This window comes from Xiphophorus couchianus, chromosome 6, assembly GCF_001444195.1.
Source record: "Xiphophorus couchianus chromosome 6, X_couchianus-1.0, whole genome shotgun sequence".
Taxonomy (NCBI): domain Eukaryota; kingdom Metazoa; phylum Chordata; class Actinopteri; order Cyprinodontiformes; family Poeciliidae; genus Xiphophorus; species Xiphophorus couchianus.
The window spans coordinates 24126490-24148397 of NC_040233.1; the positions used below are offsets into that span (position 1 = coordinate 24126490).

The following is a 21908-nucleotide window of genomic DNA, read 5'->3' on the forward strand; positions in this document are numbered from 1 at the left end:
GGAAATTATTGCATATTCCACTATTGACTTAAAACAAGGCAAAAAGTTACTTTAAGTTAGTTTTATTTTATTTAAACTGTTTATAATTTCACAATATTAGCACTAGAAACTGGACCAAAAATACTTTTTTTGTGTTTTTGCAGTGTTTTCAAAGCTCATCTCAAACTTAAATCTGACCCAGAAGAGATATTTTATGTTTGGAAACTCTGCAGAACTAAAACAGTTCTGCAGAGACGAGTGAGTCAAACCTTCTCCATAGTGACATGAAGATCTGATTGTTGGTTATTGCAACAGCTGTCAAGTACAGTAATGTTCTGCAATTTCAAAACATTCTCCACTAACAACCGTCTGACTTCATCCTGCATGCTGATACTTGTGATGTCCTGATCTGAATCGCACCATCCCTGTTTGTTTTTCTTCCAAACAGTTCATCATATCCAGCAGCTGATTCATTTTAAATCAGCTCAAGTATCTGAAGATATATTTTCATTCAAGGAATTCAATATCAGCAGCACCTGCAGAGAAATGCCAAAGTGAAAAATGTTTTGCAGTGCTGTGCTGTTATCATCAGAGCTCTGAACTGTTAGAAAGATGCATAAGGCTTTTCTGTGACGCAGGCGTTGGAAAACTGATATTTTCTGTAAGACTTGAAGCAATCAGAGCTAAACCACGAGGAGGTTACAAGCCTCCCTTTACAGTGAGCACAGCTGCAGCCTTGAAGTTCACTAAATTAGTACATTTTGTTCGGACACCTGGAGCTCCTCCTTTCAGCTCGTGAAATTCCCAGGACCTTCTATGGCCATGGAGGCGTCATGGAAACCCCCCCCCCCCATTTTATATAAGAAGCAACGGGGTGTAAACTAAGAAAGATAATCGAAACAGACAGAATTAGACTGAAGGAGCCACGAGATGAAGCTGGAGTTTACACACCCCAAATAGTTTTGGTTTAGTTTCTATTAAAATAACTTAGTACACTTGAAAAAGACAAAACTAACTTCCATGTAAGTTTTCAACAAGATATACAGAAACTTGTTTTAATATTGTTTTAAAAAGTTCTAGTACTACATTGGCAGATTATGTCACCAATAATAAGACATCTTTCCCAGTTATGGATGAAATAATCTGCCAGTGGAACTAGTACGTTTTATAAAATATTAAGGAATTATTTACTTAAAATAAGCTCCTTATCTTGATGAAAAGTTACCTGTAAGTTAGTTTAATCTTATTTCAAAACCAGTTTCTAGTTTTCCTAGAAACTGCATCAAAAACATTTGGTAGATTTTGAGTTTTTGAGGTGAAAATAAGGAAAATATAAACAAACCTGAAGAACTTTTGACTCAGAGGAAACCATGGCAACTGCATGAAAATGATTTTTGGTACTTTTCCCAAAACACGCTTAAGAAAGAATAAAGTAGTTTTATAAGACAACATCTCCAACATCTCCAGTTATTAGAGATGCCTCAGAAGCAAAACGTAATATTTTATTGGAGCCGAGTTCAGTAAATGTGTACAAAACAAAGAAGATGACTGTTGAATTCAAATAAATTGTTATTCACTATTTTTTGTTGCATTTGTTGCCATATTAATGATATTTTGACATTTTTTGTATGATTCCGTTAACTCTTGATAAAAAAAAGACATATTCCTCTCTAATCCACGCATTAAAATATTGAAACACAAACAACCTTTGGTGTCAAAACTTATTTGCAATAACTGCAAATAAGTTTTGCAGTTATAAGATTTGATATTATAACATATAATATCAAGTAGGAACCACCTAAATCTGTAACTTAAAGTAGGTAGTGACTATAAACTGTTGCAAAAAGATGCAAAATTCAACATTTTCGACCTTGCATAATAGCAAAAAACTGAAATTTGAGGCACAAAATCACTTGGATTCCAGGTAATTTATTAGAAAATTGAAGCCATAATTGTAAAATGAAGTAAAACTGACAAATATTCATTATCTTCCACAGTGAAAGGACATTTTAATCACATTTAAATATACTGATGGTCGCCCTGTGTAGGGCAGCTTCCCTTCCTAAAGAAATTCTCCAAACAATCCGAACTACCACATAAATACATCTCATAAATATCGTAAATCCTTTTACATCTCACTTTTACAGTTGTCAATATTTCAGACGTAGTCCACTTTGTACCAATATTAGGGAATGTTACAGCTTTGACAATAAATAACTGAAAAATAAAAGTTACAAAATGCTAAATTAGTCAGGTGAACACAGTGCAAAGCAGCACAGCAGGAATCTGTGAAAATCTACAATCTATACAACTCAAGTAGAAGGAGGAGTGTGTCAAAGTAGATTTGTTTAAATAGTATTTGACTTATTTTAAAGTAACAGTCAGTAGACGTTTCTTCTATTACTATTCTCGGGATTTAAAACCGTAATATTTTACAAATCGTCGTTGGGTTTAGGAGTTGTTCTTGTCTTCGTTCTCGTTGTCGTCGAGCCGGGCTACCATGGTGGACACCAGAACCTCCATCTGCTTGGCCCTCTGCTGGCCCGTCTCCAGAACCTCGTCGTGGTTGGCTTTCTCCCGGCTGTCATAGTCCATCACCGCCCGGTTGCTGACCAGCGACATGGCGAAGCAGCGCATCCCGGCATGGCGCGCGACGATCACCTCATGGACGGTGCTCATCCCTGCAGAGAAGACAAGGAGATAAATCCAATTTTATCAGTACCAGACGTATTGGTATCAGTACGTAGGAAAGTTTGGAAAAGTTTTGGTTTCAAAATCACTAAAACGTTCTGCTCAATGTACAGGCATGTCATGATAACAAGTTTTGCTAGTCAATAAATTGTCTCAGAAATTATTGCGATAAACTGTAATGTTGTTGTTTTGAGAGCTTTCTCAAGTAATTTAATAATAATGACATAAAAATGCAAATTCACTCTCTGAAACACAAATAAAGTTTAATTTTGTAAAGTAGGAATGCAACGATCCCGATTTATTTCCGATACCGATATCTGAGGTTTAGTATCGACTGATACGATCCGATACAGAAAAACATCACTGAACTGACTTAAAATGTTTCTTTAACTAAACCAAAAACTGTAAATAAAATGTGAAATAAAAACCACACAACCAAAATCATAAATAAGATAGATTATGAAGTCTCTGTTAACGAATTTGCTCTTCAAAAAAATATTATTCATCAGAATGGAAATTATTGAGCTTATTTTAATTTATTATGATCAATTTATCATCACTTGATCAATGTGATTAATTGATCAATTATTAATATGCTGCATTAAGGAGCACATTAATAATCATATGTTCTTGGAACATGAAGTATTGTCCCTCCCCCACCTATTTCTGTGCACTGTTAGTTAACCTGCTGAGAGAAGGTTAGTCAAATGTTTCCTTTCCTTAGAAAAAAGTTAATGTGTAGAAAAGGTGCCGCCCTTCCCCAACCTGTTTCTGCTTACTGACAGTCAGCTAGCTAATAAAATATTACCAAAGTTTCAGCTCACAACATCGGACCGTTGAAACGAACCTCTGATCGTAATAAACAGACATTTTTGTGTGAAATATGATGGCCTGCAACTTTCTACGCCAACTAACTCTGCTTTACCTCTGAAGTTTTGCATAGTACTTTAGCACAGTACACACTTTATGATTACTATAAGTCAGGGGTCCCCAAACTTTCTCCTGTGAGGGCCACATAACTTGTCCCTTCTCTGATGGCGGGCCGGGGTCAGTTTGTAACAGAAAAAGTGTGACGATTGTAAGAGTGCTAAACATAAAAATGTATTGTTTTTCAGAAAGCACAATCAAATAACCTTTTCTGGATTCTTCAGAGAACAAAAGTCAGGAAATAACACTATTTATGAAATAAATAATAACCAAATAACACTGGGTTCTCCACATAAAAAAAAGGGTTAGGGTCAATTATATGCATATATAAAATAGTTACTAACTAATAGTTAATAATAAATAAAGTTCATTACTAAGGAACATTTATTTTATTGCAAAAGTCCAACTTATCAAATAAAAATGCACATATATGAAAATACTCTGGTATTGTTCAGGGGGCCGGACCAAATGTGGAGCCGGGCCGCATCTGGCCCGCGGGCCGTAGTTTGGGGACCACTGCTATAAGTAGTACTATATTTAACATGTACTTACTGTAAATGTTTGCTAAAGACTTTGTATCAGAATAATTATAGTAAATTACATCTTACACTATTTGCCTGGAGCAGAAACAATTTGTAAAAAAACTAATTACATAATGAAAGAGAGAGAGAGAAATTATGAATACTGTGGAAGGAATAATATTTAACTGAAGGCTCAGGCTTTTAGAGTCATGCCTTCATTCTAATGCCTATTTTTATCTCCAGTCTTTTCGTCTGGATGAATTTTGCGTCTGGATGATCTCATTTCCTGGAATGTTCATAGCTTCGTATTTCTTCCTGCCTTCATTTGTCCAAACTCTGCTTCCTGTATGGACTCATTTTATCAGAGGAAATACTTTCAGACACCTTATTTAGCTTTACCATGTGGACAAACTGCAAAGAAAAAAAAAAGACATTTATCCTTCTCTGCAGCAACTATTTGCTTTCCTGAAGAGCTGTTGGCTCAGCCAGCAGAAAGATGGGTTTGAATCCCGACCTGAAGTCTTTCTGCATGTTCTCTCCAGTCCAAACACAATTGCTAATTCATCTCTCCACTTGCCCAAGAGTGAGTGTGTGCAGTTTGGTGTTTTTGGTCAATAATTGTTGGTCAGCTGATGAAATTAACTTCATTTTTTTGTCTCTTTCTCCTGTTTTTTTTGTCACATTTTGAAGCGACTAAAAGTTTATGATGCAGCAGCATGAAACCCAAAATAACTCCCTTCCTGTCTTCAGATTTTAATCAGGACTGTATTACTGGCAGGCAAAACATAAATTCATGATAAAAAAAAAAAAAGAGAACATAAGTGTTTATTACTTTCTCAGCAGCAACTTTCATAATTGCTACAATGCTAATCTGTTAGCATTGTAGCCTTTAGCTGAGCTTACAACATAATCAAGTCTGGAATAATTCCCAGGATGCAGCTCTTTTGAAAGCATTTCTTGCAGGTTAAATTTAAAACATGACATTAAAGAACTTCTCTGGTTCTCAGTGCAGCACGTCATCAACTTCCTTCCCTATTGGCCGGCTTGATTGCTCCAGGGAGTGTGTGTTTGTGTGTGTTTGTTAATTCTGGAAATGCCACAAACTGATTCTGAACACAAACACTGAGGATGTTTGTTGACCTTCTCCTGACCTCTGGCTCTTTGACCCACGCAGTCAGAATGATCTGTTTTACTTGACCTCCTTGTTAATGAGTGTGTTTATGCACACACACATAAACATAACATCTCTAAAGGTCCTCACATTTACGCAAACAGCTGTGTTGTGCGAGTAAAGATTTAATCACACGGTTGAAATGAAATCTCAAGTCAGACCTGAATGTGATTGATGCAGTTACTTACCAACGGCGTCGCCCCCTAGGCGGTGCAGCATGCGGCACTCTGCGATGGTTTCGAAGGACGGCCCTCCAATGACGCAGTACACGCCGTCTCGCAGGAAGTTGCTGAAGCCGAGCTCGGCCGCCACGTCGTGCGCCAGCTGCTGCAGCTCGCGGTCGTAGGCGTCGGACATGCAGGGAAAACGGACGCCAAACCTGAAGGCGAGAGGAAAAACCTTCAGCCGCTGGTAGAAAGTAACAGGACGGTGAATCAATGCTGGAATCTTCCCAGATGCAATAGTGCAATAATGTAACTTCTTGTATGGCTTTATTCTTGCAATACTATAACTGCCAATGTTCCAGTAAAATAAAACCTACGCCTTGATCAGTCCTCTGGATTAATGTAACTTATTGTTTAGTAAAGAACGCAAAAAATGTTTAATAAGAAAACTGGCCTTGATGAATAGTTAGTAGAAAGCTCTATTACTACAAATAAAAACATGAAATTATGTTTCAAGAGCAAAGTCATAATATTATGAGAGTAAACTTGTGCGAGAAATATGTACGGTAATAAAATTACAACACTTAAGTCATAATAATACAAGAATAGTTGAAAAAACAAGAATAAATTTGTAATAATATGAAAATAAAGTCTTAAGATTATTAGAAAAGTCATAAAATCACAAGAATCAGATCATAAAATTGTGTGAATAAATCTGAAATAATATGAGAATAAAGTTATAATAATGACAATAAAGTCACGATTATACGATAATAAAGTCACAATATTACAAGAATAATATGGTCATGGTACTACAAAAATGAAGCCTATAACACAAGAATAAAGCCAAAATAATATGGAAATAAAGTTGTAATATTCTGACTTTATTCTCGTAATTTTATTTACAGCCACAGCTTTTAATAAGACATCAGAAATTGAGTAAATATTTACCATATACATTAAATAAAAGACATTACTATGTGGTTACTGAATTATTACAACATAACTACCTGGCACTAACACTTTACACAACAAATTGTGACAGTGGAGTAATTTTTTTGGTATTGGTTTGGGCTGCGGCTCTCTAAGAGTCATGCGATATCTGGAATTTTGTTTGGCTCTGTTATCAAATGCTTCTTGTGTTTTCACAATAAGCATTGTGAAAACACAATGTCAGTTCCTCTTCAGTAGGAACTGAAGAGGAAGGCTATAAACAAGAAACAATTTCATGTAGGAGGAAAAATCTGGAGTAACTGAACCTTTTCGCAAGTGACAACGAAGTCCTTGCATACTTGAAACATTTTGAGGGTCAACAGACAGTTACACACATGTTGCAAGTTGCTCCAATCAAAATAAAAAGTGTTTTGTGCAACCAATCAATTACAAGCTTGCATCTAGATCTGCGTCAAACTAAATCACAAAGACCTGGTTGATCAAACTGCCACCTTCATGCAAAGGTTTGTCACCAGAAGAGCACAATTAAATACAACAATAGCTTCAAAACGTTAATCAAACACGTGAAAACACAACTTACATCCTTAAGTTTACTCTTTGTTCCGTCTTTCTAAAGTACTCCTTTACCCAAAACCAACCCAGAACAGGATGTTGAGAGTTTAAAATGGCAGGACAGAAAATTATCCAGTCAAATAAATATTAACATAGTTATAAACCAAGCCTGGGACTTTAATCCGTTAATCTCAATTCATTTATTTAGTAGGTTTAAATATTCAAATATTTTAAGCACTTTGCACCAATCTGATGGAGAATAACTTAAGTAACAAATTAAAAACATGCTGAATGATCATTGACAAATATGTCAATGATCAATTGACATATTTGATGCTGAGCTCAAATGTCTATCGATTTAATTATTTAGCAAAAGGGGTTTTTGAATGGAAAATGTTGCTTATTTAGTTGACTATATGATTTCTCAATTGAAATGTGATTAGTTAATTAGAGACCCTGCAACTGACTTGATTAAACATTTAAATCCCACTGCTATCGTAAACAAAAATCCTCCCCAGTTTCTGTTTGGGTTCTTCTCTGGCCTGCAGCTACCTGTCGTCGTTGGGCCCACAAAGCGGGTTGACTCCAGCGAAGCCGGGCATGTTGATGTGATCCTTGATGATCATGAAGTCTCCCACTTTGTAGTCCTGGTTGAGGCCTCCTGCTGCGTTGGTCATGATCATCGTCTTGACACCCATCAGCTTGAAGACGCGCATGGGCAGTGTAATCTGGATTAGATTTAAACAGACAATTCATGACTCTCAAATGTGTCATTATTAAATGTTATCAGAACAGAATGAAAAATATGAGATTAGTAGTGACCACCTCAACATTAAGAGTTACATTTTTTTGTAAAATTTGTTGGTCTTGTTGTCATGGGAATGACATTTCTACCAAATAAATTAATCTGTCAAGGATTTTAGATTAGGGCTGCAACTATAAATTAGTAATTGTATAATCTCTCAATTATTCTGACAATTAATCGGAAGATATATAACTCAAAAAAATTATGTTATATAATTCTTTTTTTCTTTACAGAATTTGAACCAAGTGATGCTAAAACTGACACATGAGACGTTTTTGGGTAGAACAGAACAGACAAAGTGTTTTTTTATATCTTCAATGCAAAATGTGTATATTTTTTTAACAGTTTTGCTTAGTCATGGTTCTGTATGTGTTCATTCAGCAAATAAAGTAAATTAGTTGACAATTATTTCAGTAATGGATTCATCACAATTAATCCAATTAATAGTTCCAGCCCTAGTTCCGATGTTACTTTTCAACTGTTTTAGTACCAAAACTGACTCGCAGCAGACATGCCTCTGCATTAGTGATGCAAGTTATCGATTAATAAGTTAATCTAAAGTTAATCGAGCTTATCGATCGACTAACGATTTATTGGTAAGCGGCCATTTTCTTAAAAACCAGTTGTCCCTTAAATGAAGAGGAAACTTTATTTAAGAAGTAAACCTACGGGTCGACAGTCTTTCCATTACGGGCAAAAGTTTTCATAACATTTTGGATTTAAAAAAAGAATATTGTGTAGCTTCAAGAGCTTGCTGAGTGTTAACATTTCAAAACAGAAGAGCATTTTGCATCCCGCTATGAACTCTGTTTGGACTGTTTCTCTTTCCTGTTTTGGAATACCCCCCCATCTTTATTTCAGTGTAAACTGGCTCTGCTTCAGGATGACCAGCGGCAGCCACACTACAACACTGAAAGAAGGTCTACCAAGACGCTATTAGTTAATCAATTGGAACTAATTTTAATCTAATGAGTCATTTATCGTAAGTTGATTAATGGATCTTTCGCCAAAGCAACATGTTTGTATTTTTACTCACCTTCTGGATTGGGTGGCCCTCATAAAGGTGGAACCTGCCCTGCATGCAAACACACGGCTTCCCTTTTAGTGTCCCAAACACCAACTGGCCAGCGTGACCGCGCACTGCAACACACACGCGTGATGTTAGACTGAACTGCTGTGGTTTTTTTTTAACATGCAAGTGTTAACAGGTGTTTTTTTTTTCTCCTCCCTTTGCTGCTCATACCTGTGCTGTGGGGGAAGTTGGGAATGTCGCAGTACTTGAAGACCTGCGGATCCTTGAGCATGTCGCCCAGCGCGCTCAGGCCCGACCCACACACGATTCCCACGGTGGGTCGCACCTGGGTGTGTTTCAGCAGCCAATCAGCTGTGGTTCTGCACTCCTCATAGCTTCCACTGAGAAAAGAAGCAAAGCAGAGACAAACAATGCAGATTAGAACGATGAGCAAATTCTTCAGCAGGATCAGCATGTAATATTTGAAATGGCCCAAATACAAGAGAGTTTTTCAGTTCCCAACAGTGAAAGAGTGAGTTCACTTCCTTCTACTGTATGCCTAATAATGCTCCACTTACACCACAGACAGCAAGGCAAAATAAGGAAGTGAAAAGAGTCAGAGAAAACTGCACAGTCACTGGCTTCAGATGAATACCTTCCTGTGCTTTGGAAATATTTATAAGAACACATAATCACACAGACAGTACTAGGGACAGATTATATCCTGTCTGGCTTGTATTATTGCATAAAAACTGAGTAGGCCTGACAGCAGAACAAAATAACACTTTGAATTTCACAGGGAGACTCACTGTGACTAAAACCATGACTATCTCCATAGAATGTCATATTCTTCATGATGAATTAGATTTTTCCTAGCAGGTGATCAATTCTGCAGGAAAGACAAAATGTCAAAAGGCCCCCAAATATGACAGCGGCTACAAACTGAGTCGTTTTTAGTGTTTAACACACGTTAAAGCCCTAATTTAAAAATCAAAATAAACCGTTTTATCCGCTTCTTTACCAATGGGGACATTAAAACTGAGATGTATTGATTAAACAATAAATCTTCTAGCCAAAGATTTTAATTTGTGATCACCATAATTAAAATAGAATAAAGAAAAACTATTTCAATCAACTTGTTTTATGTAACATAGCAAGAAATGAGGTATAAAAACTGTAACTTAGGTTAAATCCGGCTGCAATATGGCCAGAAGAGAGACATGGGAAAGATAGTGAGAGGAGTTAAATACTTTACTACTATTTTGTGTTTATCTAATTCCTTTCACCAAACATTTAGCAATAGCAAAAGGAGAAAACGAATAGTGTTAAAGACTGTTAAAAGATTTTAATTAATAACATTTTTACTCTGGTAAATAAGTAAGTTCTTTAAAACATAAGAGTTAACATGATTTGTAAATGCTAACGTAAGTTTTAAAATTTTTTTTTTAAATTAGGACAAAACTGTTGAAACTGACCTAAATCATGTTTTTATTGCTGAGAAAAGAATAAATATTTTTCAGTTTTCGTCAGTTGAGTCTGAAATAAATTGGCAAAGTGGTTGCCTTCTGTCAATAAATAAAAAATGTGAAAGCTTTTTGAAGTTTTGGATCTACAATGATTCACACATTCCTGTCCTACAAAAAAAAAACCTGTCTATTTTCACTGTCTAATTAAAATATCTCATGGTTTCTTTATTGTTGAGTAGGAACAAAATTCTCAAATAAAAGTTAGGCCACGAGTTCCTGAGTTGATGAGTTTGGCCCACTTAGCAAAAGGTTCAGACCCCCCTGTCCTAAACGTTTGAGCTTTCAAAATGTTGATAATTCAAAGATGCTAACTTCCAAATATTGTAGTCAGTTTTAAGGCCACGTCTGAAACTTAGGTAAAAACATCTACTTTACATTTATTGTAGCATTTGAGCTGCTTTATGTTGCACCTGAAGAACACATGAAATCATCTAACCACCAAAACTACAACAACATATTGCTCTTTACACCAGCTGTGACTTTGAGCTGATTAAAAAGTAATAATCAGATCTAAATATGTTATTGTTTCCTGGCCCTTCGGGGTCCATCTACCTCGTTTTGCTCTGCCTCCTCCATCCTGAGTGCTACGTGCTCTCAGTCACACCGATCGATTCTTTGGTGATTGATGGAAACCCAAATTACTCACAGAGGCGGATCTGCCAGCTGTGGCTCCTTTGTGCCACATGTGGCCGGATCTGGCCCACACAGAGGGCGGGAAGACAGTGAATACAGAAGCCGGTAATGAGTCGGTGGGTTATAGCTGACGTAAACCCGGCAGAAAGAGCCGCTTCACGTGTTTAACTGTTCAGAACCGAACAATTCCGAGTTTTACCGATTTAGAAGGTACGTTTTCCGCCACTTCGCGGACGTATTAAACCACCATAAGATTAAAAAAAAGCACAAGAGGAAAGAGTTAGGTCACTTTCTAAAATGATTAAACTTAACTAATGGTTTATAACTGAGCGCTTACATCTCGTTTAGCTAGTTGAAACTGTTAATCAGAACCATGTAGGCTCGTAAAATAATAACTTTGTCGCTCACCCGAATGTACTCTCAGACATGATGGGATGTGAGGATGAGTTCAGCAGGTTGTTCCGCGTTTCGTTGTTTCTTCCAACGTCGCTCTGGTTCCCTGATGGAGAAACCGGCTTTTAGATGCCCACACCCGCTCCGGTGTCTCCCACACTGTACGTCACATCCAGCATAAGAAAAGAGAAGGCGTGACGCAGTAAAACTGTCCGCCATATTGTGAGTGGCATGCCCACCGTAGAAGTAGCACAGACATGATTGAGAAACCAGTCCGGTTTAGTTTAGATTTCACAACACGACATCACAAAATTTGCAAAAAGATTAAAAGTCAATCCAATCCAACCATACATCCAATTGATCCTAGTTGTCAAACATTGCAGTCAAATTCAGCTTATTATTCAAATTAGTTAAAAAAAAAAATTAAGTTTTCCATCTAAACCCACCATTTGAGTCTTTGACTTGCAGTATTTACTCCTCCTGGATCAGAAGAGATCAACAGTAGACAATTGGCTGCATTGTGCCATTGACTTTGCAGCATAAAGGTCCTATAGAAGCACAACAACCTAAATAGTATAACTGTAAACTTTATCAAAAAGGAAAGTTTTAAGCTTTGCCTTAAAAGTAGACAGTCTGCTTCACAAGCTAAAACTGGGAGCTGGTGCCATATATACACATATACATAACTAAATGCAAATTGACCTTACCTTACCTAAATAAAAAGGCACATATCTTCTTTCTGTTATTACTATAATTATTACCATTATTATTAGCAGTAGTAGTAGCAGTAGTAGTATGACAAAAGACTTGGTCCTTATTAGGATTTAGTGCTCACTCAGCAGACTGAAAGTGGCACCTAGCTCCTGACATTCGGGGTTATTTTTATTTATCTACTTTCTTAAGACATATAAACAGCTTAAAATATGAACAACAAAGAACATATCAATCAATCAATCAATCAAATTTTATTTGTATAGCACATTTCAGCAGCAAGACATTTCAAAGTGCTTTACATCATTACAAACACAGAATCACAATGCAATATAGAATCGATCATTAAGTCAAGTTCCATCAATAAATTTGTAATTGATTACATTTCAAATACAATTCTAAACAGGTGGGTTTTCAGTTGAGATTTAAAAGAAGTCAGTGTTTCAGCTGTTTTACAGTTTTCTGGAAGTTTGTTCCAAATTTGTGGTGCATAGATGCTGAAAGCTGCTTCTCCTCGTTTGGTTCTGGTTCTGGGGATGCAGAGCAGACCAGAACCGGAAGACCTGAGAGGTCTGGAAGGTTGATACAACAACAGCAGATCTTTAATGTATTGTGGTGCTAAGTCGTTCAGTAATTTATAAACTAACAACAGTATTTTAAAGTCTATTCTTTGAGCTACAGGGAGCCAGTGGAGGGACTTTAAAACTGGTGTTATGTGCTCTATGGTGGTTTTGGCTCTATGAAGGTTTTATGGTTTCATGGTCTTAATAAATCAAAATGACCACACAGTCACACATCTTGACCTAAAAAATGGGAACAAAAATGTATTGGATGGCTCTTTTCTTACGTTTAAAAAATAATGCCACTCAAAATATGGCGACGATATTGCGTGCTCGTGCGGCATCTGCTCTCTATTTGATTGGTTGAGGTGTAGGCGTGGTTGTACCAGAAACTCACTTTTCTCGGAACTAATGCTGCATTTAGGAACGTCGGTAAAAATTACAATTGGTAACTTTCCGATACTAATTACCGCAAAAGAAAAGGCATAAACAGAATTAAACAGGTTGTGGCATTATAATATCATCTTTGTTAAGCTGGTACAATCACTTTTCTGCTGTAAAAACATACATGCCAGGACTTATGTAGATTTTTAGTTATATGCGGAACATGACTGTGAAGGCAACACAGGAACGCATGGTGGCGTTGCCCTTGGTGCTGATGCAATCACTTCTCACTAGAGAAAAATAGATTTAAATCTGCCAAAATCCCAAAATAGGCAAATCCCTGATGTAGCTTTTTCCCCCTTATATTATTAGCCCAAAGTAATTTATTTCCTTATATTTCAGATTTCAGTGTAGGGAAACAGTTTAAAAGAAAATTAAAATTATGATCTTCACACTTATTCTTGAAATATCCAAAGTTTGTGTTGAGCAATGGGATAATTGTATTTATGAAATTAATAAGCTGGGTGGAGACATCCCGTTTTATTGACTCACTAACTGCAAGCTTAGATGTTCTTTTTTGATTTGTCCCCAAATTGATGCCCTTTATGTGAACAGGAACAGCTCTCAGGAGTCATGAAGGCAGGAATTTGTCATGGATTATGAGTTACTTTAAAATGTACTGGATAAAACAAAACAATTATGCTAAGAAAACACAACCTTTCTCTATTAATTTTAGAAATTGAACATGTTTCAACAGAAACAGTAATCACAGTAAGTTTTCTCTAAAACACCACTAATCACACCAACTAATTGTGATAGAAATTTCTGTGCAAAGTACTTTTTATGCATCCATATTGCAGCTAAAGTGCAGCAGAATTTTTCTCATTTGGTCACTTTATAACTAGAAACTTTTAATAATATAATAATATAATTCTTTTTAATTTTCTGTATTTATGATGGCCATGTTGCCTAGAGTTAATTTATTTACATTTAGTTTCTTTGTTTATTCTTGTGCTCTTTTTTTGTAGATTTGTATTTATTTTCTTAGACTCTTGTTAAAATTTGTGAATGAAAACAATGAACACCAGCGTGAATACCTTCCCCAGGTCCTGTGCCTCTGAGTTTAGCTTCATTTGCCCAGCAGCACAGAACAGCCTCTGTTTGACACTCTGGCTGTTATGCAACTGCTGATTTATATTCACAAAGTTTAGCTGTCGTGTATTCTCACTGGCTACGCTGAACCTGCTGCTCTCAGACTGCAGACAAATAAAGGAAGTGCGTACAAATAAGGAAGTTTACAGAGAGAACCCAGAACAGATGAAAGTGGATATTTCTGCGCACACAGAGCATTTTCTGGACTCGTTTTTATTCAACATATTACATGTTACGAACCTTTACTGTAACTTCATGTGGCTAACTGAATCTGTGAAAAGATGCAAAACTCCTGCTTACTTAATCTCTCTTTAGTTTACTCATTGTAACCTTGAAAAGTTTTTAATAAATTACTTTCCAGGACGTCTTATTTATTATATTTCTACCTGAATGATAAACTCATGTCAGACTGGACCAAAACCATAAGGAACACCAAGAGCTTCTTGAATCTATGAAGGAGGTTCTTAGGACTAAAGAGGAGATGCTAGTATAGAGTGTATTCATCATCATTTCTATTTGTGATCATGCTAATTTGATGTTTTTTATGACTTGTCTTGCATGTTGAAGTTAGCACCAAATATAGCAAGTCCAAGGGATTTTCACACATACTATATGATTTATTACCAGTAGGAGAGTAATGTAATTTCCTTATCTTAACTCTGACTGTAGATATAAATTGAATGCAACATAAATAATTTTTTTTAAATTGTTTTGATCTTTCTTATAAAGGATGTTTTGCCCATATCCTTCCAGCTCTCAAAGGACTAAGCAGTCTGGAATGGTAAGCAAAGAGAGAAATATTACTCTTGCCTGTGGCTCTGTTTGTGCAGCTTTTCTTGTCATGCAAGAAAGTATGGCAGTTCAGCGCCTCAAGCTCATATCGCATCAGAAGTTATTACGCTGGAATTCGGCCTCAGGCAGTACCGGATCCAGGACAAAATTGGTCAAATGGACATTCTTCATCTCCAGTCTCTTTGAGGTTTGCTTCACATGGTAAACTGTATGAACCTGATACGTGAGAGCTTAACCTGTCATTACAGCTATTTTCAACTAAATCTTAAATATACTTCAAAAACAACTTATCCATTAATACAAAAACATGTCTTGACACGTTAAAAGCATACAAGAAAACTTAGACAACTTGGTTTGAGCAGCAGTGCTCTAACAATACTTTAACATCTAGTATAGAGTTCATATACTTATTTGGAGCTTATATCATACTGTAAACATTGGTATAAGTTACTGGATCATCTGCAAACAGATGCATATTTCAATAAAAAATATAGCTTGAAATCGGCTGCAATAAAAATTAAATAGCAATGGGCAGAGAACAAATCCTTTTGAACACCTGTTGACAACTACAGATTTATGTTTTGTATGTAAACAACAAAGACACTGAAACTTTTCTAACATATGATTGCATCTTTCAAGAAAAACTGAAACCAGACAATTCAGATATCACATTGTAGAATATTTCATTGAAATCATGAATAACACATGTTGGGAAAATCAGCACTGACTTGCCTGCTCTGTTTGATTAATGTGGCTCACAGTGACCTGCAAGCCTTGTACTGCAAACAGAAGATAAGGAACATTTTGTTTCCACTCACCTGTGAAGCCAAGAGGCATAAAGTAAATTCTGATGGTTTGATCTGCAATTTCCTCATAAAAATTTTTGCTTTCAGGCACAAGTACAGACTGTGAGTTTACAACCTGTAGGAATGCCAAAAAGCAGCAGAACGAACAGTTCTGTTTTTGTAAAAGTCTTGCACTGATTTTTTATTTATTTTTTAGTTCATTAGTAGACCATTTCTAGATCAATTATTTTTATTTTTTTATTGAGACAATTAAAAGGACTCACAGACTCAAGGAATAAACCTGTGATTTTCTGACAAAGCAAAACAAACAAACAAACAACAACAAAAAAAACATTTTAAATGCATCTTTAGTCACAACAGACTGTCACCAAGACTCAGTTCATTCCTTACATTTTTTATTGAAGGTATAAAAAATGCCTGATTTAAAAAACAAGCAGACAGAAAACAGTTTAAGTGCTGAAATTTCTTGTTTTGTCCTTCACTTGTGAAATTACCTCAACTATTTTCAGCACATGTAGCTCAAACTGTTGTCCTCAGACATGGACTAAACAAAAAGAGTGAAAAAACTAAAAAGCTTTAATCAATCAAAACCACTTTAAACAATTACAAGAGGAAATGTGAAAATATTATAACCTAAATTTTTCTTTCCTCTGGTAGATATACATTTAAAGCAAACTTTTAATTTTAATTTTTTTTTTTTCTGACTTGAATCTGTGGAGGGAGCTAAAAATTAGGGTGATGACAGTGAGGCCTTCCAACCTCAGAAACTTAGATCTCATCACCAAAGATAAATAGGCAAAATAATAATGGAAACATGGAAAACACAGTACAGCAATTATTAGAAGAGATTGATTTCTGTTATGACAACAAAGAGATTACTTTTGATTAGTAGGAAGACTATAAATAATTTTCAACACATCATTTTTCAAAATAAAATATAAACAATGAAAAGGATTGAAATATATTTGTCTTGTTTCCTATTTTTGTGATATGAAAATAAAATCTGAATCTAGATCTGCAATAATTTTGATCTTCCTTATAATTTTCTACATGTTAAAATTTTTTCTACATGTTATCAGCAAACACCTTGTCTTAATTTATTGTGTTGCATGAATCAATATAAGCATTCAGTTCGCTGCAGCACTGAAAAGAATCCAACTAGACATTAAGCCGTAAATCTTCTCCGACGTTTTCTCCTGACAGCATTTCTCTCTGCACGCAATGGATTCCTTTCATGGAAGAACTGATTGCCTGGAGGTTGTGCTGATGCTCACGCCATTTGTTTTCTCTTTTTCTCTCAGGATATCCAGCTCCTGTGCCTTAGCCTCACAAAGGGAATGCTCCTGATTTAGTCTCATCCTTTCTACCAGCTGAGCTTCTCTGCACATGGACACCAGACAGTCATTTCTACCTGAATACATCTGTTCTGTTCAAAGTTTAAGCTCTTGACTGTTATCATCTTTATTTTCTTTCATATATGTCATAATTTAGCAAACTTTTATTTCAGTTTCTTAAAAGACGGAATTTTCAATATTAGTTAAGCATCTAAATATAAATGCAAGTTTGAAATGTTATTGATCTGCGTTCAGGCTTCTGTTCTACTGAAATAAAAACAAAATGCTGAAATCATGATGCCAAATTACATTAAAAAAGTGTTAGAATGCATTGTTATTTTAAAAAAAAATACCATCTAAGGACATTTTATATGTACGTGGATTCAATTTAATTTGTTTAACTGAATAAATATGATTAACCTTGGTTAAATTCAGTTCAGCATAAATCTATTTAATTCACTTTCATTAGATTATTTTTCAAGCCTTATTAAATCCTGTTCAGTTAAATTCAACTCAGTTACAGTTAATAAAAATGTATTTAATTGAAATCAATTCATTTCAGTAAATCAATTACTCCTACCTGCATTTTTGAAGGTTTTATGGACACATTTAACTAAAAGGAGCTGCAGGCTGAGAAAAATGTAAAAACATTTATTTAATTTTTGTTTGATGACGAACAAAAAAACTAGCAACATGTCAAAAAATACAAAAAAGCCCCCAGATCAATTAAATTTAAATAATTAGCACTATTTATTAAATTTAAAAAGCTTTATCCATAGTTATTCATGCTTAATTTCTAAAATTTCTCTGCACTAGAAACAGAACACCTCTATTTTAAGAACTGTTTCGTAAACTTGTGTGCATTAATTAATACCAACCTAATTCTGAAAATGAGTTTCTCCTCTCAGGACAACCTAATTAAGTTTATTTCACAAAAAAACAAAACAAAACAGAAAAAACCCTGAACCATAAGCTATAATTTAGAATCACTATGACAGACAGTCTCTGTTCACAGAGTGATCTTGAAAACTGGTATATGCTTCCCTCTGGTGGTCAAATTAGAATACAGCAAGAAGATGGAATTGTGAATTTCATTCATTTAGAAGACATTGAATATATATCATGTTTAAAGTTAGTATTTATACTAGCTACAATTTACCAGAATTACTGAAACCTGCACACATTTTCTATTAATTTGTAATTTTCAATTACTTTATTTCATCTAAGAGACCAATACATAAAACAAATCTTGCATAAATGTGAACTTTATTTGAGATTTGCAAAAGGTCCACACAACTCTTTATGTAATGATGTCACTGCTTTTACCAGCTGGCCGACTTAAATCAGAACAGGAAGGAAGCGAAATGGCAGGCGAAACAGAAAATTTATATGCAAGAGAACAGAAGGTGTTGGGTAAAAGACTGCAGAGAGGCAGAGAAAAGAGTTTTTAGGCAAGAATAAAACAGAGGTAACTCCACCAACAGCGCCTTCAGAGCCAAAAGCACTGGCTGACCCCAGAAAACACACAAACACTCGCAAACAGAATCCGTTTTCCCCTTCACTTTCATGAACAGAGGATGTGGTAAACACTTCTTTTTCAGGCCTGATGATAAAAACCACGCTGATCACACAACCACGTGAAAACGTGTTCACATGTGAGTAGATTCCAGAAAAAGCAACATGTTGGGTTTTCAAGTGTCATAATTTGTGATGAAATGACACCTAAACTGAGAAAAACAAACAAAAACACAAAACACCCACATTGTGACCTTATTACAAGGTTTGTTAAAAACAACAACAAAGCAAATCAAAAAACAGGAAATTTGACTTTGGTTCTACTTTTTTCCCAATGTACAGATATTTTAAAAGTAAATATATGTTTCTAAAATGGTGGAATATACAGTTTTGTATATTCTGGATAAATATAATGTCTTTACAGAAGAAGAAAACAAGTTTGAATAAGTGCCTATGTGCATGGCAGTGATCATGGGACTCTTAGGTGTTTATCAGAGACAAACTGTAGAAGAAATTGTCTCTGGGGGGGGCTGTTTCTTTTCTAGCAAATAATATACCTGAAAAGTTTGGATGAACTGAATCCCACAAGACAAATTAAGGGGAGTAAAAAAAATCCAGACTTGTGTGTCATGAGTCATTGTGAATTCTGTGGAAATGAACCACAAGAGAAAGAAAACTGAAACTGGCTGGTTTAGCTGCGTACATGCGAACGTTTCTTGGGTATACCGAGCTCTGCGACCGCAGCGATTCTGTCTCACAAAGATGAGAGTCACGGAGAAGTTCTCACCTTGTGTTTTATCAAAGCAAGGTGCTTGTTGCTCAATAGCACGTAGTTTTCCTTCAAAAGTTCAGGTGGCGCCACATTTAACCACAAAATGCAACATTTTAGCGATAAGTTTAATATCAAAGCAGTTGCACTTCATATTATCAGCAGATGCTGCAACAGAGTAGAGATTTAGAAACATCAGATCTGCATGAATCGTCTACAAAACTTTTAGATTGTTTGGTTTTCTTATGAATTTATAGTCGAAAAGACGTTGGCTCTAAAGGAAGCCGCACCTCTGAGTATATTTCACATTTTACTCACAGAAACTTGACTCAGGTTCACAGTTAATGAAAGGTGGCCTTTTTGTGCGTTTCTCAGAAAGAACCACCCAACCACTTTGAGTCGCTTCCTGTAATGAAGATTCAACCAACAAAGGAAGTATGACATAGTTTTACTTTGTGTTTGATTTTAGTGAGACCCCCATGCACAGTTTCTTGTAAAAGTATTAATACCTATTGTACTTCTCTAAACTTACTGTGAACAAGTGTAGATACTCCTAAATTTAATGTGATTGTGCCCAATGGGTGAATAGAATCTAACTGTGTGTAATTTAATGTCAGTATGAATCCAGCTGACCTGTGAAGGCTTTAGAAGAAGAAGAAGAATTACTTTATTCATCCCAGCAGGGAAATTATTTCGCAGTTACAGCAAGAATTTTTTATACATAGATTAACACACACACGACGGGAGCTGCGTCTGCAGGCAGCCAGCTGAGCCGGCGCCATTTTTGAAGGAGGACATGCGGCAAAGGTCGTCGAACCCGCGATGTCCGCGGGTCTAAGGCCTCCAAATGTGGGGCGTGCTAATCCCCTGCGCCACCACAGCACGCCCCAAAAATGAGGAACGCTTCACGAATTTGCGTGTCATCCTTGCGCAGGGGCCATGCTAATCTTCTCTGTATCGTTCCAATTTTAGTATATGTCCTAGAGTACTAGGACATATATTAAAGGTTTATTAGAGAAACTTAGTGAACAAACAGCATCATGAAGACCAACGAACACAGCAGACAACCAACCAACCAACCATTTTCTGTTCACCCTTGTCCCTAATGGGGTCGGGAGGGTTGCTGGTGCCTATCTCCAGCTACGTTCCGGGCAAGAGGCGGGGTACACCCCGGACAGGTCGCCAGTCTGTCGCAGGGCCACAGCAGACAAGTCAGGGAGAAAAATAAAGGCTATAAAGTACAAAAATGTTTAATTCAGGAGTAGTATCTTGTCGTAAGGAGAAATTTTAGGACAAGATAAAAGTCTTGTCAAAACGTTATAACGAGAAAGTTGCTCATTACAACAAGATATAAAAATATGTTCCTCTGATAGCTTTCTTTGTCTTCTCAGAGGTGTTGCTGCTTTACTGTTACAACTTTCGTATTTAAATGAGAAGATATTTTGGTTTTAATGAGATTTAAAAAAGGATGTTTTCTTGTTTTAACAGGTTTTGCATCTCGTTATAACAAGAAACTGCTCCCGAATTTATTTCCAAGCTCTGGCAGTAAAACGTGTCCATAATAAAGCAATATAACAAGCTTTGTAAGCCTTTCAGAATGCTTTGTTTAAATCATCATCTGAAAATAGGAGGAGTACAGCATGACTATAAGCCTGTATCAGAGAAGAAACTAAATGATTCTAACAGTGTTTATTAACCCTGATCCTCAGGAATCCTGAATCATTCCTGTTGTAGAAGTGTCACTGCTCCAACACATCTGATTAAAATGATTGTATTGCTTCCTCAGTATCATATCAAGCACTTCAGAAGAATATTAATCACTCACTCATTTGGGTGTGAGGCAGGAAAACACCTAAAACATGCAGGATAGTGGGCCTCAGGACCACGAGTAAGACTTGTGGTAAATCTCAACAAGCTGCGGAAATCCCCCAGTCAGGTTGGAAAGTCTGTTAACAGGAAAACGATTAGACATTCTCTACCCAAATCTGGCCTTAAATGAAGAGCGGCAAAAAGGACGTTATTTCAAAATAAAAGCCATAAAGGCCTGCAAGTTAAGCAGGGAAACAGCAAATATGTGGAAGAAAGAGTTCAGTGAAATAACAATTCCTGGTCAACCTGAAAATAGGTTGACCAGGAATCACAAATCAGTGTGAACACATCATCACCACAGCAAAGCATGGTGGTGGCAGCATCATGCTGCACATGGATGGGGTGAAACACAGGATAACTCTGGAGGAAATCTACACAAGGTGTGTCAGTGGTTCAGTTTCCATCAAGGCAATAATTCTAAACCAAATCAAAAATGAAATGGTTTAAGTCAAAGTGGCCCAGTCAAAGTCCATGCCTAAATCCATCTGGGAATCTGCTGCAAGACTTTATAAGTGATGCTCGGAAACTCCATTTTTGTTACAATCTAATTGTGCGTCTGCAAAGTATTGACTCCACAAGGTTTAGAAAGAAATGCATTTGTGCAAATCATTATGTTCAGATTGTATTCATTAAAAATGTTGAAATCCATTTATCACCTTCCTTCTAATCCTCAGCTATGAATTACTTT

The 21908-nt window shown here is 36.1% G+C and overlaps 1 protein-coding gene and 1 non-coding gene across 2 annotated transcripts; both read right to left on the minus strand.

Moving 5' to 3' along the window:
• Positions 1 to 1888: 1888 nt before the first annotated feature.
• On the minus strand, positions 1889 to 11502 carry pnp5b (purine nucleoside phosphorylase 5b). The gene is made up of 6 exons (XM_028020399.1): positions 11344 to 11502; positions 9008 to 9177; positions 8801 to 8904; positions 7512 to 7687; positions 5478 to 5668; positions 1889 to 2660 (listed from the first exon to the last, which is right to left on the minus strand). Exons 1-6 carry the CDS (start codon positions 11361 to 11363, stop codon positions 2431 to 2433), a joined length of 891 nt encoding a protein of 296 aa, XP_027876200.1. The 5' UTR covers positions 11364 to 11502; the 3' UTR covers positions 1889 to 2430.
• Positions 11503 to 20240: 8738 nt separating this feature from the next.
• Positions 20241 to 20346, minus strand: LOC114147253 (U6 spliceosomal RNA). The gene has a single exon (XR_003596053.1). It is a non-coding gene; the product is annotated as a U6 spliceosomal RNA (small nuclear RNA).
• Between the last annotated feature and the right edge of the window lie 1562 nt (positions 20347 to 21908).

Bases quoted from the DNA above. Each gene is read 5' to 3' on its own strand.
- pnp5b (XM_028020399.1), bottom strand. From the start codon at position 11,363: ATGTCTGAGAGTACATTCGG. The intron at 8,905-9,007 runs GTATGAGCAGCA...TGTGTGTTGCAG, and splicing joins CAACTTCCCCCACAGCACAG to TGCGCGGTCACGCTGGCCAG. The intron at 5,669-7,511 runs GTAGCTGCAGGC...TCTCGCCTTCAG, and splicing joins TGTGGGCCCAACGACGACAG to GTTTGGCGTCCGTTTTCCCT.